The sequence below is a fragment of the Talpa europaea genome (assembly GCF_964194135.1).
Source record: "Talpa europaea genome assembly, chromosome: 13".
NCBI classification, from domain to species: domain Eukaryota; kingdom Metazoa; phylum Chordata; class Mammalia; order Eulipotyphla; family Talpidae; genus Talpa; species Talpa europaea.
In genome coordinates, this window is record NC_140080.1 from 84406679 (window position 1) to 84427873 (window position 21195).

General features: G+C 35.4%; 1 protein-coding gene across 1 annotated transcript in view; it reads left to right on the forward strand.

Annotated features, from left to right (window-relative positions):
* The window catches only part of DCC (DCC netrin 1 receptor), a gene marked incomplete at both ends in the record, with an annotated part of 1034810 nt that overhangs the window by 878741 nt on the left and 134874 nt on the right, over positions 1-21195 (forward strand). The window contains one exon of the mRNA XM_084252763.1: positions 5144-5338. Within this exon, the coding sequence (XP_084108889.1) occupies positions 5144-5338 (195 nt within the window). The remainder of the gene's footprint in view (positions 1-5143; positions 5339-21195) is intronic.

A 21195-nucleotide genomic window follows, 5' to 3' on the forward strand; every position in this document is an offset into this window, starting at 1 on the left:
ATATTATATACAAGTGTAGCAATTTTCTATTTAATGACAGTTATACATAATAACACTTTATTCAACCATATAGGAAATGAAAACTTTGTTCTCATAATTTTGAGCTTTTTAGGCTGAGAGCTGTTCTAGGTATTGAAATTATAGACAATTTATAGAAGAAGATGAAACAAAAATAATAATGATGATAAAACAATCACTTTAAAAAGGCAGCACAGTAAGTGGCTATGGGGGGAAAAAGGAGATTATAGATTAGGAAAGGTTTCCAAATTTAGATATGGTAGCCAGGGAAGGAAGGCTAAAAATGAAAATTAAATAACAAAAAACTGAAGGAGATAGGGGAGGAAGGCATTTCTGTAGGGGACTTCCTAGGCAGAGGGTACAGCTAATGCAAATGCCTGGGCCACATGCTGGGTGAGTTCAGGGAACAGCCAAGTACCCAGCATGGAATGCTTCCCTGGGTGAGGTGAACAAAGGGGAATATGGCAGGAAAAGAAGACAGAGCTCAGAGGGGAGCAGGGTAGATTATACTTAACCTTTTAAGTCATTATGAAGAACTCACCTTCCAATGTGGTATGGGAAGACTTGAGGGGATTTTGAGCACAGCAGTAACATGATCTGTGTGTGTCTCTTTTCTATACTTTAATCTGGGAATTATGCCCTAATGTGGAATTGTTAGATCATACAGTAATTCTATTTTTACTTTTTTTTTTCTGGAAATGCCATGCTCCATCCCAACTCTACCATTTTTCATTCCTACTGGGTGACTCCCTTTTCATCTTCATATTCCTTCTCACCTTTGCTCTAAGTACAATGAACACCTTTTGTTTCTTCAAATACAACACTCATTCTTGCTCTAGGGCTTTGCATTAGTTATTTCCTTGGTCTCTAAAGCTTTCCAGCCTGAGCCTTGCTTCACTGGCTCTGTTTTCATTCCTCTTAGACTCTACCAGGGATGCTTTCATTGGCGAATCTGTTAGTATCTCATCAGCACAGCACTTGCCAAGACCTCATGGTTTCCTAGTTTGTTTATTACTATTTCTTGGTGTTTTGTCCTTGGTATTTTATCCCCAATGCCCCAGTGGCACATAAAAGATTCAGAATAATTGTTAAAATATCCCAGGAATTAATCTGTTGCATCTCTTAGTCTGTGCTGTATATGGACATTACTCATTAGCAGAAATCTGTAATCATCACTCAAAGAATAATAATGTTCTTTGGAACCAAATTAAACCAAGATATGAACCATAATTCCATAGTATAATCAAGAATGGCAGTTGACCTAGTTATCTTGATAATTCAGACTCCAGTTGAAATTTTAGGCCTCATTAATTTGGATATTTCAGGCAAAATGTGTTCTTGGGTTTCAAATTATCTTAACAATTACCTTAATACTTCCCTGTGCTTTATATATGCAATCAGTGTCCTAGAGGTACTTGTTAAATCTTCATGTATTTCTGAACAGTGGTTTTCAGTTTTAGCCTGCAAACAAAGAGTACCATATCACTTCCTTCTACAGAAAATTTTCTAAATTGGGGTTTAATAGTTCATTCCAGTAGTAAGCACTTTCATAATCCACAAGACCATCCATGTTACAGAAAACTCACTCAATCTAAATGAAAACTGTCATTTCTGTCTTTATATTAAGAAGCAAGTGCATTGACACAAATGCACTATTCCAGATTAGAAAGACTCTTCAACATAGTTATCTTTATGACGAAGTCATATATTATGAGTGTCTTAAGTATAATCCTACCTTGATAGGCACCCTTCCTTTTGGGCCTGTGATAGTAATTGAGTAGTAAAAACCCATTAGATATTATATAGGAGGCAGTATGTATCCTTAAGTATTAAGATCTTTGTTCTTTACAATATTAAAAAAATATTTTGAGATTTGGATCTAGGATTAAAATTACTTTTATGCAGTGAGGAATAGAGATGCATCTATGGTACTAACAGTCCATCTTCATCAGAGTTGATTTGTGCCACCCTTGCTACTGTTGCCTTAAAGCCCAGATGAATGTCATTATATGGGTAGTAACTAATATGTAGGGGAGCTACCACATTGTTACATGAAAAGATGGAGAAATAGTTATTGTTCTCAAAACCTTTCTCTTTTTCATTCTGAAAATATTTTAAAGAGTTTTCATTTTATTCTACAAGATGTTAAACATTGTCACCCAAATCATTATACTTTCAGATTGTTTTTAAAAGTCATACATGCAGAAAATCCAAATAGTATTTAGTTCATTTTCTAAATCGATCAGGTAGATTATCTTGTTCTTTCAATAATTATTGTAAAAGCTTCAAACTTGTTGAACTGAATTCATTGTAGATCCTCTTCCATTTCAAGGATGTAAGAGCCTCCATGGCAATGAGGTTGGAAAGTATACATCTGTCTTTCATCTTCTTTATTACTTTTACTTACTGATGCCAGTAGGAAATCCTTTACAAGTACTTTATTTCTGTTGTTATAGTTCATAGCCATATTTTGAGATAATTTTATGGGTCTTTGTATATTATAGGTTTTCAGAGCAGGCAAATAATAGCATGTCCCATTTTGCCCATAAGTGGGCATCTTGAGGAATAAAAGCATCTTTAGAAAATGCTGTTGATGTACTAGCTTTAGAATGTAGCTTCTTTTTAAAAAAACATTTATTTAGCCAAGAACCGGGGTACAGGCCAGATGTGTGGGAGGGTGAGAGGATTCACCAGAGACAGAGCAGGGAACAGAACAGGTAGACTGACGAAACACACTGCTGAGGGGAGAAGCCGGCGAGACAGGAGAGGTCTGCTGCTCTATGTGGGACCATCGCCTACCCACTGGCTGGTAACGAACCGGTGCTGCAGAGGCTGTGGACAGCTTCACAGAGTGGCTCTCAACTGCTTGTACCACCAGGGGAGTCCCCAGAATATAGCTTCTTTTGAAAATGTATGGCAACTCCTTACAGATCTTTACGTGTATGTGTATATGTCAAGCATGTAGATAGAATTGATGGTGGAGATTGCATCACCTGTGGCAGTACAACCAGGGGAAAAATGTATTGCAATACTAACTTTAGTCATCAAATTTTCTTGCATAATTTAACATGGATTTCCTTTTGAGATACTCAGTTAGGAAAAAAATAATGAACACAAAATTTTTGAATAAGTTTCAAATCTCTAGTATTTTTGAATACTTATTAATTGGCAGGAACAGTGCTAAGCACTTAATGGACTATGAAAGGTTAGATGAGTGTGTTCTTTCTTGGATTTATTCCCAGAACACACCCTTAATTTTCAAAAATGGGCTACTTTTGCCTATATTGACCTACCAAAATATTTATCATCATATACCGTAACTGCCTTTATGCCTTTTTGCATGTCTGTCTTTCCTATGAAACTCTAAACTCCAAGAATGCAGGTTTTATGTTGCCATATTCATTTTCTCCAGTGTCCTAATCATCATAGGAATATTGCCCATACCCCAAACATAGTTAGATGCTATAAATATTTATTAATTGAATGATCAGTGTCCACAACATTTTTCTTTGGGGATGGGATCATAATGGTGAATAATAATGTATCACCATGTTACTAACTTTCAACAAACATCTTTAAAAGAAAATGTATGTGAAGATGGTGTATACATTCTCCCTAACAGCTATAATCAGTTGGAAACTTACGTGCTATAAACAACGCAAGTGTTTTGTGCATTCTCTCTTTAAATCTGCTTAGTCCTATATGAGTTCATTATTGTGTCCTTATCCTCATCCTGCACATCAGGAAACTGAGGCTAGAATGATAAGATCTTAAGGTCTCAGCTAGTGAGAAGTAGTATGAACACAAACTCTTATTTCCAGAGCTCCATGTTTAAGTCAATCAATATTTGGAATGCCAGTTTAATTAGATACAATTAAGAGAAGATAAATAATTTTATAAGGACACACAGCTAGTAAGTGACAGTTTAATATTACACAAATTCGAACACTCCAAAACCTGTGTGGCTTTAATCCAGGCCACTCTCTCTGTTAAAAATGGAGTTTTTGCAGATACAGTAAATCATGGGTCTAGTATTACCCTAATTATGCTGAGAAAACCATGGCCCTAAACTCTTCCTTCTGATAATTTCTTAATAAAGGAATACTGCAGTCTCTTACTGTTGTTGCTATTATTACTAGTTATATCTGAGAAAAGAATCCTTGGGGGACTACCCTGGTGGCACAGGCGGTTGAGCACCATGCTGTGAAGCTGTCTGCAGCCTCTGCAGCACGGGTGCAGTGCCAGTTCAATACCGGCCGGCCGGCGAGGACCCACATGGCGAGGCAGACCTCTCCTGTCCCGCCCCTGCTCCCCTCAGCAGTGTCTTCTGCCTGTTCTGCTGCCTGTTCTGCTCCCCACTCTGTGTCTGGTGAGACCTCTCACCCTCTTGTGCATCTGGCCTGTACCCCGGTTCTTGTATAAATAAATAAATAAATCTTAAAAAAAAAAGAATCCTTGGGCAAGACAATTGTTGACAGTTCATTGCTTTTTCTATTCATATGTCTGCCTTGATTTTACCTTATATTAGTGATTCCTAATGAGAAGTTGTATAAAAAAATTAGCCCAAGGAAGACACTAGCAGATTAAAGACAGTACCTATGTTTTAGTACCTATGGAGGAGTTCAGTGACCTGTTGTGCTTAAGATATTCTGTGATGGGCCTCCCTGGTGGCACAAGGGGTTAAGCACCCCTTGTGAAGCTCTCTGCAGCCACTGCAGCACAAGTTAGATCCCCCACCAGGGAGCTGACCCATGTAGCACTGCAGACCTCTCTTATCTCTCCTGCTGCTCCCCTCAGCAGTGTATTTCAGTCAAACCATCTGTTCTGTTCCCTGCTCTGTCTCTGGTGAAACCTCTCACACACACTCCCCACACCTCTGACCTGTACCCCAGTTTTTATAGGCATAAATATATCCTTTTTTAAAAAACAATATTCTGTGAAATTTAAATCAAATATGGACAATATATCACGTGCTGAAACAGCTGAAACAAGGAAGAATTTGGATAAATGATGCACCATATCAAAATGCATGGAATATAATGTGAAGCCTTATTTAATGGGAAGCTTTCCTGTGCTACATATTCTACCCTAAGATATGCTGATGACGCCTCTCTTTGATTTCTAGAGTCTCAAGTCCCTGACCAGCCAAGTTCCCTTCATGTGAGGCCCCAGACCAACTGCATCATCATGAGCTGGACTCCTCCCTTGAACCCAAATATTGTGGTCCGAGGTTACATAATTGGTTACGGCGTTGGGAGCCCTTATGCAGAGACAGTGCGCGTGGACAGTAAGCAGCGCTACTATTCCATTGAGAGGTTAGGTGAGTAGCTGTGATTTTATTCTATTAATAAGAGAATGCCTTGGAATGCTTTATTTTAAATTATTTTCTTTCAAACGCTTCCAAAAAAATTGTCCTGATACCAGATTCAAAATAAGTGTGTCTCAAAGAGAAAAAACTATAGACCAATAGTTCAGATGAAAATAGATCCTTAAAAAATCTTAGTAAACCGAATTCAACAGTACATCAAAATGATCACACATCAGGACCAAGTAGGATTTATTCCAGGGATGCAAAGATGGTCCAGTGTTTGCAAATCAGTTCGACTAAAGGCAGGATAAAAACACATATGATCATATCAATAGATACAAAAAAAAGTATTTTTGAAGTTTTGTTTCAGTTGGAAGCATATATTCTTAAAATAGTGCTCTCTTTTTTTAATCTGTCATACATACATAATCATATATATTTACACATATTTTTCCTCTCTGGATTTTGAATTTGGAGAGTTATATCTAGAAAAATGTGCAGTGGTGGACACCCTGGTATGTGCCTTTTCTTATGTGGCTTAAGGATACAAAAGGTGCCTTGGATCATTTCTCTTTTTCCATTGCTCAATGAAAACTTCCACTTGTAATAATTACCCTCTCTTATAATTTTAAAATTTATTCTCATGTATTTTTAATTGAGGTACTGGTTTATAATACTGCATGTGATATACAGAGGTACAGGATCACAGCTCAGGTGCATGTCAGCGTGCCACACTCCCCACCAAGACACCCACTGTCTTCCACAAGAGCTCATTGTGCCCTCTCTCCTGTGTTTCCCAGTTCCACTTCATGCATTTGCAATTCCAGTCAGATAGCTAGGATTTATTATTGCTTTGATTTTGTCTGACCTTTGTTTTGTTTCTTTATATTCCACATATGTGGAGCCATCCAATATTTGGCTTTAGCTTTCTGACTTTTTTCACTGAAGAGTACCCACTCCAGTTCCATCCATGTTGTCACATATGTCAAGAGTTCATCTGTTTTACAGCTGAGTAGTGTTCCATTTCTCTAACCCACTCTTCTGTCCAAGGAAATTAGATTGTTTCAATAGCTTGGCTATGGTTAATACTGTTGCAGTGAACATAGGAATGTGTATATCCCTTCAAATTAATGTGTTTGCATTCTTTGGTTTAAAAACCTGGGAATCAAACTGGTGGCTTATAAAATATGCGTATTTTTAATAGTTTAAGAAACCTCCATACTGTGTTCCATAAGGTTTGGCTCAGTCTGCATTCCTACCAACAGTGTACAAGTGTTCCTTTTTCTCCACACCCTCACTGACTTTTGTTTCTGGGCCAATCTCATAGCAGTCAGGTGGTATCTCATTGTGGTTTTGATTTGCATTGCCCTCTGATAAGTAATGATGAGCACTTTTTTATGTGCCTGTTGGGTGTTTGTATGTTTTCTGGTTAGCTGCATCTGGTTAGCAATTCTGCCCATTTTTTTTTGATTGGGTTATTTGTTTTAATAATTATTATAAAAAGAGAGTCAATACATTTTGTCATCTGCTTTTTCCATAAGAATATCATGTCAATTTTTCTTTATACTTCTGCCAATTATCTTGTCACATTACCTTCTATTCCCTCAACATTCATAGATAAAGCTTTGTGACTATATCAATATGACTATAAAACAAGAAAAGAATTTTCAATCAAACCAATAACTTAGAATTATCAGACTCCTCTTTATGTATATTCCTTCTCCCTTCCCAATCTGAGTTCTCCTATTTTACTTAATCTGATTTTATGGAACACAATAATCACAGTATTGCTGAATTCATTGAGTATTTGTTCATTATTGAGAGAGCTAATTATTGAGAGAGCAGTGTTCTTATTCGTTGTCTGATTTTCCATGCAATATTACATCAGAGAGAAATAAAAGGAATATATTTGATTATATAAGCTGGCAATAATTCAAACAATTCTCAGAAAGCAAATAAAAATTTGATTCTACCTGTTGATTTAACACCATGTTATTTCCAATGAAGTGCACTGATCTCTTCATGGGAAACACATTTTGATAGGCGGGGGGAGAGGTGCTACTGATTCTCAGTGCCTCTCACAAACACAACATGTGTGATGAGGGTCCTGATTTGAATTTGAATAGCTACAATGCAATAGCAAGAAAAGATTTTCCCAGCATAGGAGAAAAATTGCACTGACCCATTCTGTCTGTAATTGCTTCCAACACTAATAAGAGAGGCACCTACTTAAATTCTCCACAATTTTAGTTAGCTTGGCATTTGGAAATAATATTTTCTCAGTCAGTCCCCATGTTTGAATGTTTAGGCCATCACACAACTCATATTTTATGGCCATCAAACCTATGTCAGGGGATTCTCATTATCCATTATTCAGTACACACAATTTCTGACACTTCATCTTGATGTCATGCACCAGAGGGAGAAACTCCTGTGGCTCTCCCACAGTGAGGATGTGGTGCAAACTCAGAATGAAGTCATGAAAGAAAACTGCTTTGTTCCACTATGTCTTTTTGATAATGCTTCTCTTCATTACAAAGACACTGTCCTCTCCTCTCCTGGAGTTGCTAAGTCTAGCAAGTTAACATGATTGGGAGATTAACAATAGCAAATCTATCCAAACAGAAATCTCCAAAAAGAAAAATAGAAATTTACTTTTGTATGGTATGTTTTAAAGATCTGGGAAAACTGATAAAAGTAAAATGATATCAATAGATTATCATGAGCTTGCACTTTAAAACTTATCTGCAAAGAGAAATTTCTGTCTCTCATGCACACACACAGACATGTTTAAGGTATATATGTGTTTACATTCTACCAGCTAGTACTCTTTCAGTTATGTCTCATATCATGACTTAAAATATGAAATAAACTTATTAGTGTTTTATTGCTATTGTTCAAGTATCTTCATGGCTGTGGAAATAAAAGGTATTTTTTCAACAAGTGTCTCCTCTGTTTAGTCAGAGTATAAGTTCGACATAAGTTCTATCTTTTATAAAGATAAATAATTCCTTCAAGCTCACCTTTAAACTTTGCCAGGAATCCACCAACTTAATGTTTTATTTAATCTATTAAACATTAAGGTAGGTATATTCGTTTTCATATTCTAATGTATTTAATATATTATGTATTTAAAATAAATTTCTAATCTTCAGGAACACAAAGTTGTCTAGATATTATATATAATAGACAAAATGAATTATATGTTTTAAGGATGGTATGACAGTTAAGAATGAATTAAAGAATGTTATAATCCATTTAAACATAGAGGCAGCCATAACTTCAAGTATCATGGTTATATTTTAGGCTATGAAAAAGCCATTTGGCTTATAATTGACCTACAAACTCCCTTTTCTCTTTGATGACAGACCAGAACTTCTAAATAGCATTCCATTTATTCATAATAATTCACTATATAGACATCAGGCAGCTTCAGGATGAGAAATTCAAGACCATTTGGAACAATATCTGATATTGCTTAATTTAAAGCAAAATCAAACACAGTTTGCTTAGTGCAGGCATAGAACTTCATTAACTAATATTTGTACTACTATTTATAGGTAATCTTTTAATATCTTACCCCTTTTAGCTCAAGATCCCTAATGCTAGGTTGGATGTCTATATATGATATAGATCCCCAGGATCAAGGTCCTTGATAATATTTTTTTCAGATGATCTGTTTTCACTAAATTTCTAACAGATCTGTGGATGACTAAACTTGAATGTCTGTCACCCTTTAGAAAATGGAACCATCTATGTCTCCCTTTAATTCTTTTCTCTCTCTTTTTTTTTTATTTCAAACACTCATTAAGCTAAACACTCATTTAAAATTGGTAAATCACCACATTCAGCATTATAAATGTGTCTTTATCCCTAATAAAATTCTTGCTCGTCAGGATGATTTTCCATGGTTTGTTTTTTTCCATCCATTACTCCCAACCTATACCTTTATACATAAGGTCTGCCTATCATTTATAGGTAGTGTGTAATTGGGTCTTCATACATACACACACACACATACATACACACACACACACATATTTACACATGCATACTATATATACACACATATGTATGCATGTGTATATATGTGTTTGTTTACATATAACCATAAATATAACTGTGATATTGAAGTTATGGCTGACTCTATGTTTAAATGGATTGTAGCATTCTTTAATTCTTTAACTATCATACAGTCCTTAAAACATATTATTTCATTTTGGGGCCTCCCTGGTGGCGCAGGCGGTTGAATGCAGCGCTGTGAAGCTGTCCACAGCCACTGCAGTGCCAGTTCGATCCCCGCCAGCTGCAGAGATGCCCACATGGCTAGCAGACCTCTCCTGTCTCATCTGCTGCTCCCCTCAGCAGTGTATTTCGTCCGTCTGCCTATTCTGTTCCCCGCTCTGTCTCTGGTGGATCCTCTCACCCTCCCGTACTTCTGGCCTATACCCAGATCTTGTATAAATAAATAAATCTTTTTAAAAAATTATTTCATTTTGTCTATTATATATAATGTCTAGACAACTTTGTGTTTCTAAAGCTTAGAAATTTTCATTTTAAATACATTATAATAAAGATTCTATGAAAAAATAATATACCTATTTAATGTTCAGTAGATTAAATAAAACAAAGCATGTGTGTGTGTGTGTATATACATGCATATGTATACATATATAAATGCATATATATACATATACATGCATAAGTATGTCTTTTTAAAAATGTATCTTTTATCCCTATTTTTGGTGTCAGTGAGTTAAAAGATATTGATAAGACTTAATAGAGATGAAGAAGTTGGTCCTTGTAAGAAATATAAATATCACACATTGCATTGTGATAATTGGAAAATATTGAAGTTTTGCTTTAATCAAAATATTTAGTGTTTGGGGAAAATTGATTACCTATTTCTAAATTGTATCAAAACCCCTTTTATAAAAACTGATAGGAAATATTTTACTTTGTATTGCTAAGTGGAAAAAAAGATTAAGAAAATGGGTATTCCATTTCTGATGCAAATTGTTGAGAATCCAGTGGTATCAAGTGAGGGATTACATCACTGATATCATGTGACGTAGTAGCCTTTTATCTCCACTGTGAGTCGCCTAAGACTTGGTTTTCTCCTCTACAAAGCAGGATAATATGCTATCTTATAAGCTTTCTATGAGAGTCAATAAAAGTAATAAAAGTAAAGCAACTTGCAAATCTATAAATTTAAAAATAGTATGTTCATTTAAATAAGGTATTTATTGTATTATCATTTTTGTATCTCACCTATTTAATGAATATTAATAATGTAGTTCCATAGGATTTGAATTTTGTAGGTTTCTAAACCTAGTTGGTAGTGTTCTGGTTTGTGTTCTTCACCTAAACATGAATTATATCAAATGTAACTTTAAAAAGAGTTGAGAATTTCAGCTTTTCAAACTCAGACAACTCACTAAATGGACAGAATTATATCAAACATATTTATTTACTGATATTAATATGAGTCCAAAATCTAAACAACACAGTGACATTTGATTCAGCGTGACAGACAGGAATGTAAACTGATTTCCACCGTAATAGAATGCTGATTAGAAACTCCTGAGTGGGAGAGTGAGATTCAAGCAACATGAGCGCAGGATGCCCAGACAGTGAGAGGGGAAAGAGAAAAGGTCATTCCATGAGATCATTACTCAGAATATATCACGAAGAATGGATTTTTTCTTCTATAATTTTTTTTTGAGGTTAGTGTCTTCTAAACCTATAGGCATTTCCAAGCAGTCTTGAAGGACAGCCTCAGGGTGATTCATTAATAATACATACCATTCTATTTGTAACTCTTTTCTCACTTTCTACTCCCAGAGGTCCAAAGCAGATGCATTGTCTTACACCTGGTGAATTTTCTAAAGCTGTTTGGAAGAATCTATTACAAAAGATGAATACTATTATAGAACTACAGGAAAATAGATCTCATTGGAGTGAAAAAAATACATATTTCATTTGAAATCTCCAAATTTCCTCTCTTCTTTCTGTTTTTCAAAGCCTTTTCACATTTCATCTTGCATTTTATAACCTAAGTTGTCATTTTTAAAATCAAATTGGTAAAGGATTATGTTGGTCATTCATTCTACCAACATTAAATTCAAGTATACAATCAAAAACTTTTCCTCCATCTTCTATGTTTTTTTTTTTTCTAGAAAATGTTTCATTGGGGTCAGAAAAATTCAGGTTTCTCCTAAATTGCCCATGTCAGTTAGTGTTTACAGACAGCTACTCAAGTGTATTTTTTCCAAGTATTTTTCAAATACCAATCTATTCCTTCATCCTCTCCATTATATTAGTGTCAGGTATCATCCCCATTTTATAAATGAAGGGAGACAGCAAGAGAACTAAAGTAAACAAGAAAAGTCAAGGCTAATTTTTTAATGAAAAAAAGTTAAATGTTGCATTAACACACTCAGATAAATATTTCAATAAATAGCAAAGACCTGGCTCTTGAGAATGGAGAAAGAGGTCCAGGGCCAAATTCACTTTAGTACTGAAGTACTAAAGTGAAGGTTCACTTCCAGTAGGAAAAACAATGTGTTCTCAAATAATTAAATCCCTTTAATTCAGTAACAGAATAATCTAGTGAGATTGGACCCAAAAGTTCTGATCAAACACAAATCACAGCTCCTAGTATGAGTCTCAGATTTTAATCATGGTGGTCTGAGAACTGTTATCCCATGAGCTGGGTTAAGGATTATTTGAAGGGAAAATAGAAAAAAACAGATGCCTGGGCATCTGGTTTATTAAACAATTATACTTGCAGATTAGTGTTTCTCCTTTAGTTTCCACCTCCATGTAATCTGATGTTCTAGTACCAGGCACATAATTATTTACAATTGTCCTAGACACTTGATGAATTGCCACTTACTATATCATTTATGAAGTACCCTATTTTATCAGTGGTAATAGCTGTTGCTCTGAAATCTACTTTGTGTCTGATTTTAATATTAACACCCCAGACTATTTTTTGTATGTTGCATAACATATAGTTTTCCATTATTTTACTTTTAAACTTTTGTGACTTCATATTTGAAGTGGGTTTCCTGCAGACAGCACAACATTAGGCAATATTGTTCTTTTTTTCCGACCTCAAAATCTCTGACTTTTAGTTAAGCTATTTAGGCCATTTACATATAATGTGAATATTGACATGATTGAATTTATATCTACCATCCTATTTGTGTTTTATCTATGGCATCTCTGGCCCCAATTGTTCTTTGTGCCTTTTTTCTTTGTTTCCCCCCACCTTGGGATTAATTCAAGTATTTTTAATCACTTACATCCTTTCTAGGCTCATTAGCTATAGTTATTTTGCTTCCTTAGTGGTCAAGTGAGAATTTATGATGTGTATCTTTTTTTATTATTTTTTAACTTTACTTTTTTCAGAGATTTACTTTTTCCAGTTTTCTTAAATAATTAACATTAACAATAATTAACAAACCTGTGAAGGTTTAAGGTATTCAGCATAATGACATATTGTGAATGATTGCCCCAATAAATATATTTAATAACTGTCAACTCAGTTACCAAAAAAAAGAGAAACTTTTTCCCCTTATGATGAGAACTTTTAGCATCTAGTATCTTAAAATTTTCAAATATTGCACAAAGGAGAGCTGGCTATAGTCATCCTGTTGTACATTTCATCCCCAGGTCTTATATAATGTGTCTTTTTAACTTACCACTGTTGACTTTAATAAAATAGTATACCAATTGACAATACATTGTTATTATTTTTTCTTTGAATAACTAATATGCATTAATGGTTAAGAAATAAAAAAAAAGATTTTTTGTGTCTAACTACACATTTTCTGCGCTGGTATTATTCAACTGGTATTATGTTTCTTTCTTCCTGAAAGTCTTCCTTAATATTTTTGTAATGGAGTTATTTTGGTGATTAATGATTTTCATTTTGCCTTTGATTTTTAAATAAATTTGCACTGGAGATGGAATTCTAAGTCAACAGATTTGTTTTTCTCAATATTTTTAATGATATTATGCCACTATTTAGTATATTTCACTGTTTGCAACAAGAAATATTGCTATCACTCTTATCTTTGTACCTCTGCGTGTAGTTTTTTTTTTTTTTTTCTCTGTTTCCTTTGGAGATGTTTTTCCTTGCCATTGATTTTGCACAATTTTATTATGATATCTTTGTGCAGTTTTCTTTATATTTCTTCTGTTTGGGTTTTGTTGGAAATCCACTTATTTGTACATCAGTATGCTTAAAGGTTTCATCAAATTGTAAACATTTTGTGCATTATCCCTTCATTTGTCTTTCCCCCATTTTCATGCCTTTTCACCTGTGTGCTCTGATTACACTATGTCATTGTGCTTCAGGATGTGCCACAGCTCATACACACACACACACACACACACACACACACACAATTTTTTCTGAGTGCTACATTTTGGATAACTTCTATTACTATGTCTTTTAGACAACTATTTTCGCCCCCTGCAGTGGCTAATCTTCTCTTAATCCCATCCAGTGTGTTTTTCATAATGCATATAGAACATTTCATCTTCAGAAATTTGTTTGGGGTCTTTCCTATACATTCCACATTGTTCCACATTGCTGTTAACATGCTCAATCTCTCCTCCTCTTACCCTCTTGAGTGTATGGAATGATACTTTCAATAACTCAATGTTCTTGTCTACAAATTCTTTCATCTGTGTCACTTAGGGGTTTATTTCTATTTATTACTTGTTCTCCTCATTGTAAATTGTATTTCCCTGCTCTTTAGCATGTTTGCTAAATTTTGTGTACTTTTTTAAACTTTCTATATTTTTAACTCATGGGATGCTGGAGATTTGTGTGCTTTCTAAAGCATTGCCTTCTGAGTACTCTACCTATATTCCCTTGAGATAAGTGATTGTCCATCTCACTGTGGAAATCCACTTATTCTTGACCCTGCATGAGCCCCAAAGTTGTTTTTGTTGTTGTTGTTGTTGTTGCTGCTATTGGATGATTCTTTTCTCAGCCCTGGGAAATGTCTACATTTTCTACATGCACTGATTCATACTCATGTGGAAGTTCAAGAGGCCCTCATTAGACCTCTGGAACTCTCTTTCTGTATATTTTTCTTCATTCTGGTACTCCTCCACCCACACCTCCAAACCTTGCCACAAACTCCCGCTGCTTTGGTCACCTCAGACTTCCGACTCTGTATCCTCAATTCACAGAGATCATCAAACTCCTTCTGGGTTGCCACTTTTTCTGCTGCAGATTACAAGCTTTCTCCAGGCAACAAGATGGAGAACTCGTGGGTTCACGTTGTTTCTCTTCTCTCAGAAATCTCTGACCTGATCTATGTGAGATCCAGTACCTGAAAACTGTTTTTTCTTACATATTTCTGTTTTCAATTTTTCCACTAATTGATTTTGATCAGAAATAGAAGTCCTTTAGTAAACAATTAAGTATTTTATTATTTCAGTATGCCAAAACTTTGAGCCTTTCAAGAATACAAGATGCCAAACCACATTATACCTGTTTCCTGATTTCTGTCACAAAATTCATCAAGAAAGAATCCTAACTGTCATACTGTATTTTTGGAGAATAATTTAACTTGAGTGCTCTTAGAAATAAGTCTCTTAGCCTGTGGAGAAATGAACCTTTATAACTCCCAGAGTGCATTCTGAGTTCAGTGAATACAATGTAAATTATAATGTTAACCTCAGCATCACCTCCCTATCAAAAAAAAAAATCCTTTCATGCATGGAATATAGAAGTTTTGAGCTTATGACATGCAAACATTTTAAATCAGAAAAATCAATGCACTTTAGCAGCCCCTAGAATAGTTGACATACATGAATAAAAAATGAATAAGCACCATGTAGAGAACATTTTATTATTTTGGAATGAAGTACATTATAGGTGTTGGTTAACAAAATTCTGCTTTGTATTTTCTTGAAGCAAAATGTAGGACGAATTATGGAGAATGATTTTCGATCTGAAATTTGAAAAGCTTGGACACAAAAAAACCTTTTGAAATAAGTCATTTAATGATAAAGAAAAAAACAGGAAGGTAGATTTACCCTCTTCTTTATCCTCAACTGTCTTATTCAAAGCATTTATATACAATGAAGTGCTAGGGAACACAACCTCCAACTGTGTTTCAGTCTGGAAGATCAGAATAACCATTAAAAATTCATACGTTGTATGTCGTTTAAGCCATTTTATAAGAAAGTCAATGTATCTTGTTGTTATCATGTTATTATTTACACAGGGAATCCCTGCTTATTGTTACATTAATATTAGTAACTTTATAATACAATTTTAACTTGAAAGTTTTAATAAGTGAGCACTCAAATGGAGTTTCTGTAGGAACATAAGAGAATCAATAACTTATCTTGTATCTGATTGTATATGCCTCTTGTCTTTGCTGTAAATCATTTCTCCCTCTCAACACTGTTGGCCCAGTGTCTACATTCTAAATGTTGTGGATGGAATATGAGCCCTAATGAATCAATAGTACTTCTTGTTAACTTAGCACTTCATATTCGCTTTGGAATTCACCTTAGTAGGTTTCAATGCTTTTATTTTGCAAATGTAAATTAATTTAATATAAGATAATGCAACATATCTCAGCTGTGTTTAATTTTAAATGTTTCTGACCAATTAATTAACATTAGTCAAAACACTGTATGGGTGAACTTTCCAGAGGCAAGCTATTGCATAATTAACAAAAAAAAAAAAAACTCTTACAAAAGATAATGTGTCAGAAGACCAAATAGGTCTTCATTCTTTGCCAAATTTATTATATATGTTTATTAAGTAATTGCTAAGCATGGAACATAATGTTGAGGATAGTGGGTGGATACTGAGGAAAGTAGGTTGTAGTCTCTCATATAGCCGAGCTCCCAGAGTCTTATTATATAAGTACAAAAATATTTCTTGAAAAGAACAATTGAGGTTAAAGATTTCCCCAAGAGCAGTAATTGCACTGGTAGGTTGCAAGTTCCCGTAATATGAGGTAATTGGAAGAGTTTTGATAAAAATACTGACTTGAAAATTTTGTTATAAAAGGTAGGTAGGATTTGTTCTCATGGGAGAAGACATGTTGCATGTACAACACTGCAAAGGTAAGGGAAAGCAAAGGAGGTTTAAGGTCTAGTGAACAAACCAATTTTACCGTGAATGTGAGTTCATTTACGGCAGGTGCAGTGGTGAACTGTTAGTTTGGAAAGAGACAAAGTCAGAACTCATAATATTCTTGGATTTTTCCTTTTCCAAAATAACCCTAAGGGCCCATGCTATGTATTTAAAGGTCATTTTGTTAAGGACAAATTGAATTCTAAATGCTGTGGATTTGTGTATAAATCATTTAGCTAGTTGTTCAGGCTTACCCACCACCTAGCCTTTCTTTTCATCATTATATTTCCATTATTATGAGAAAACAATGTTCTGTATTCAATGAAATCATGGAAAGACAAACTCAAAGGTTGAAAGAGAGCCTAAAATTCATTGTTATAGTTTTTGAATATTAGACTTGGCCTCCTAATTTATTAGTTAGTTATAGGAGACAGACACTATGTCACTACCAGCATAACATAATTCTTGACAAGTGTCTTTTCTGTGTTCAGCATGTCTGTTCTAAAAACTGAACCACAAATAGAGCAAAGTGATGAACCCATTATTACTTAATTAATTCTCACCAGCACCAGGCAGTTGTGCCTTACACTTTAGTCATTCTCTCTAAATACTTTGTTCCTGATATTCTTATAAAGGCATCGAGAATCTAACTTCTGATACTCTAAATTACTTTGAAGGGTTCTGACTCAAAAGACGTTTGAGTAGGACTCATGCTTATCCTGCCAGTGGGACTTTATACTCTGCCTCTCTTCCTGTATCCAAGGGCTCTGCTGGTATATAGCTCATGCTCTGTCTTACCTCTGTGCCTGAGCATTTAGTTATGAAAGTGATAGTAGGTGGAGAGCAGGATATGGGATAGTTAAAATTTAGTTAATTAATATGTAGTTAAGAATTTGTGAAAGTCCACCTTAAAAGTGGCAAATCATTCCATTAGGTAGTCTACTTTATCCAGGTTTGTTATCTTCTCCCAGAGTTAATGAAGAGAGGGGAGAGGAGAGGATAGCTGGGGAGGGAGAGGGGACTGGAGGAGAGGAAAAAGAGAAGACAACCAAGAATTGACCCACTTCCTTTTTGTGACCTAGTAACCTAAGTCATATATCACTCTGGCTTTAATCTACTCAATAAAACAGGCCATTAAGTTCAGCCCACATTCAAAAGGGGAGAAATTAAACCCCAAAAGAAAGAATAGTACATCTTATCTAATGTTCTCATTTTTTGAGGCACTTTGTATGGGTGTGTATGGGTGCATGTGGGTGTTTTAGTGATTAGTATTCCATTGTAAGAATGCAGAGAATAAGACATATACTAGTCATAAGACTAGTACAGGTAAATTAGCAAATTAAGGGTAGCAGTTGAATAAAATCTATTTCTATCAATGTCTACCCTGACACATTAATCAGTTAAACAAGTAATTCAGTGAAATATCCAATATGTAATTTAATTTCACATTTTATTTAATTATCATAGTCATTTGACAGAGGCTATTGGTTAGCCCAAATCTTAGAGAAACATTTTAACAATTCTAGGAAATATTTTGTTATATCAAGTACTACTAATTCAATAGGAATGGTGTTTTCTAAACTAAGCATTTTACTCTCTCATTAGAATAAGAGGCAAAAAAAAAAGGTTCACATAGTTCAGAAATAATAGACAGTGTTATAAATCATTAAAAGAAAACACGGCAAGTGTATTTCTACTGTTCCATTGTATTTTAATTCCTATAAGAAGCAGAACTATAATAAGTCAGATTTTCATCCCCTTAAAAGTCATGTGTAAGTCACTTCCTTCATTAGCAGAGATTAAATATTTTTGCTGGTAGCCTAGAATGTTTCTGAGAAGGCATGGTGTTATGAGCCAAGGGATAATTTTTTTTTTCCTACAAGCATTTAAGTGAATGTCAACATAGCCTTTATAACAATTAGCAGAGCAATGACATTTTAGAAATTATTGATTTCTTGGATATGCCTCTTTATAAGGTATAGTGATTTGAATGGGGAATCCCCAAAAGATAGGCTCACCTTCTGACCCCCAGAACTTGTTGATATGAGCTTATTTGGTAAATAATTAAGGATTAGGTAAGATTTTCCCAGGATATTGGGAGGGCCCTAACACCAAGGGTTTGCTCCTTCTAAGAGCTGCTGAGAGAAGAGGAGAAGGTCACATAAAAGCAGAGGCAGGAATTAGAGTCCTGCAGCCAGGAGGAAGGTGGCAGTTTCCCCTAGAAACTGGAAAAGGTTTGAGGAAGAGCTCCCCAGTGCCTCCAGGGAGTGTGCCCCTCCCTTCACATCTTGGATTGGGGAATCTAGCATTCAGACTAAGCGTTGATGAGTTTCCAAACTGAAGCTACCAACTTTATATAAATTGCTACAGCAGCCCTAAGCAATGATGTAAAGGTCACTCTTAATTGTTTTTCTCCTAATCTTCTTCTGAATCATTTTTTTTAATTTTCTGAACCAGGTACCATCTCCTTTCTAAAAGCAGGTCGATCAATATTAAAAAATAAATAAGAAAGAACTCAACACAAAACTTAAGGTTGTTGGCAAAAGAAAGCATAAGAGTGACAGACAGTGACCACATGAGAAGATTCCTGGTAGTGAAATTAAATGATTAAGACAGCTCTAACCTTTAGTCGAGGAAATATTGCCTGGATTATGGGAAGGAGTTAGGTTCTTCAGGTTAACCACCCCTCTTACATGAATGTCTAGAAGCAAATTAGAAACTGAATGCCAACCCACATTCATCCCTATCTACCTTTTCTGCAATGTGGCAAAGCTTTATTTTTCAGCAAGACAGAAAAGAAATTTGAATGGAATACAATGAATACCACACAATGGCTTTGTATTTTTTCCTTTCCCTAAGAGCAAACCACATTTACAGCAAAGAAATTGAAATTTTCCTTAAAAACAAAAAAGAGAACTAGGAATTATAACCTCAAGAATAAAAGTGAATAAACATAAATGCTTTTTCTTTGTGATAATCTAATTCCCAGACTTCCATTTGTTAGTCTGAGCAGAAATCAGAGAACATTATGAAATTCCTGGACAAAGCCATAATTGTGGAAGGGTTGTAAGACTGGAGCAGAAAAGGAAAGATTTTGTTCTTATTCTTGACCCTCCTCCTAACCTATTGTTTATTAGCCTGTATCTCACAATCGTGACTAATAATTCAATTCTCACTACTAATTTTTAAGTCTCCTATATTATTGCCACATCATCTTTTATTATTTGAACCTGTGCAAAGACTTCACAGGTTGCTATTTTGACCACAACCACGGGAAGTGTATTTATTGACATACAAAAACCAAAGAAAAGCAAGGACACATATATTACCATGTGCAGTAAGAGTTTCCGTCTTTGTTAATGATGGGTGAAGGTGCCCATTTTCTCTCTCGGTGTTTTTACTTGTCTGAGCGGTGGGGGAAGTATTCTGAAGTTCCCAAATGCCAGCACAACACATGGCAGTAATTTTTCTGTTGTTGGTCAAGTTATGAAGACTTTGTGTCCTGGTTTCCTCAATCTGTCAAATGAGCATAACAAGCACTCCTGGCCTTCGCAAGAACAGGCGTGGGAGGAGAAAACAGATCCTGTCAGTGTGCTTGGAGGATGGAGTTATTTTTGAAGCAAGTATCATGTATCTTCAGGAAACAAAATCTGGTTTAAGAATTTTTTCTCTTCTGGACTAGACCATCATTATAAACAACTTTTTCAGGTGGTGACTAAATTTATATTTCCTTTGACCTGTTTTATTATTAGACCTTGAGGAGAAAACACAAGGAAAACCCCCACTGATATTATTTGTGTTCAATGAAACAAGCAGGAATTATTGACGTGCTGCTATGTTATACTAATCTGAGATACTCGCTTAATATATGTGCTACAGATAATGGAATAATGGAAGGTTTGCACCATCCATTATAGTTTATTCATAAAAACTCTGTGCATTTAAAATGCTCTGTCTTACTTGATCTTTAACATAATCCTAAAAGGAAGGTGAGCTGATTGATGGCCATCTTTTTTTTTTTTTTTTTTTAATAGAGGCATGTTTTTTTATTTATTTATTATTTATTTTATTTGTTTGTTCTGTTCATACATGCACTGGGTACAGTCAGAAGCGCAGGAGGGTGAGAGAATTCACCAGAGCCAGAGTGGGGAGCAGAGCAGGCAGAAGGACCGAAGTACACTGCTGAGGGGAGCAGCGGGTGGCAGGAGAGGTCTGCGCACCATGTGGGATCCTCCTCCGGTGGCCTGGGAGCAGCCGGGGATCGAACCGGTGCCGCAGAGGCCGCGGGCAGCTTCGCAACCCAGCACTCAACCGCTGCGCCACCGGGGAGGCCCTGATGGCCATCTTACTATCAGATTAACACAAGAATTAAAGTTACACCTGGTTTAACAAGGCTTCAATGATTTGTACCCAATCTCTTAGCAGGTGGGTGACAGAGACCAGGGCTCAAACTTTCTGACTTAAAAACTTCCCTTAATCACTGTACTGCACTGCATCAGGCTGTACATTCCACCAGCTACTTTGTGAAAGTCAAAGACAACTTTGAAAAAATCTGGCAAAGGAAGCTAAGCCATCTGAAGTTTCTAGAGCCATTTTCTGAAGCAAAGTCGTTTCTCCATAGCTTTTAGGATCCGAAAGGATCTTAAGCAAGTTTTCTGTTTTTCACTAAAACTACAGAAGTTTAAGAATCTACTTTATTCTCAACTTATCATTTTCCTCTGTCTCTCAGCCTTGCAGTCTCTCTCTC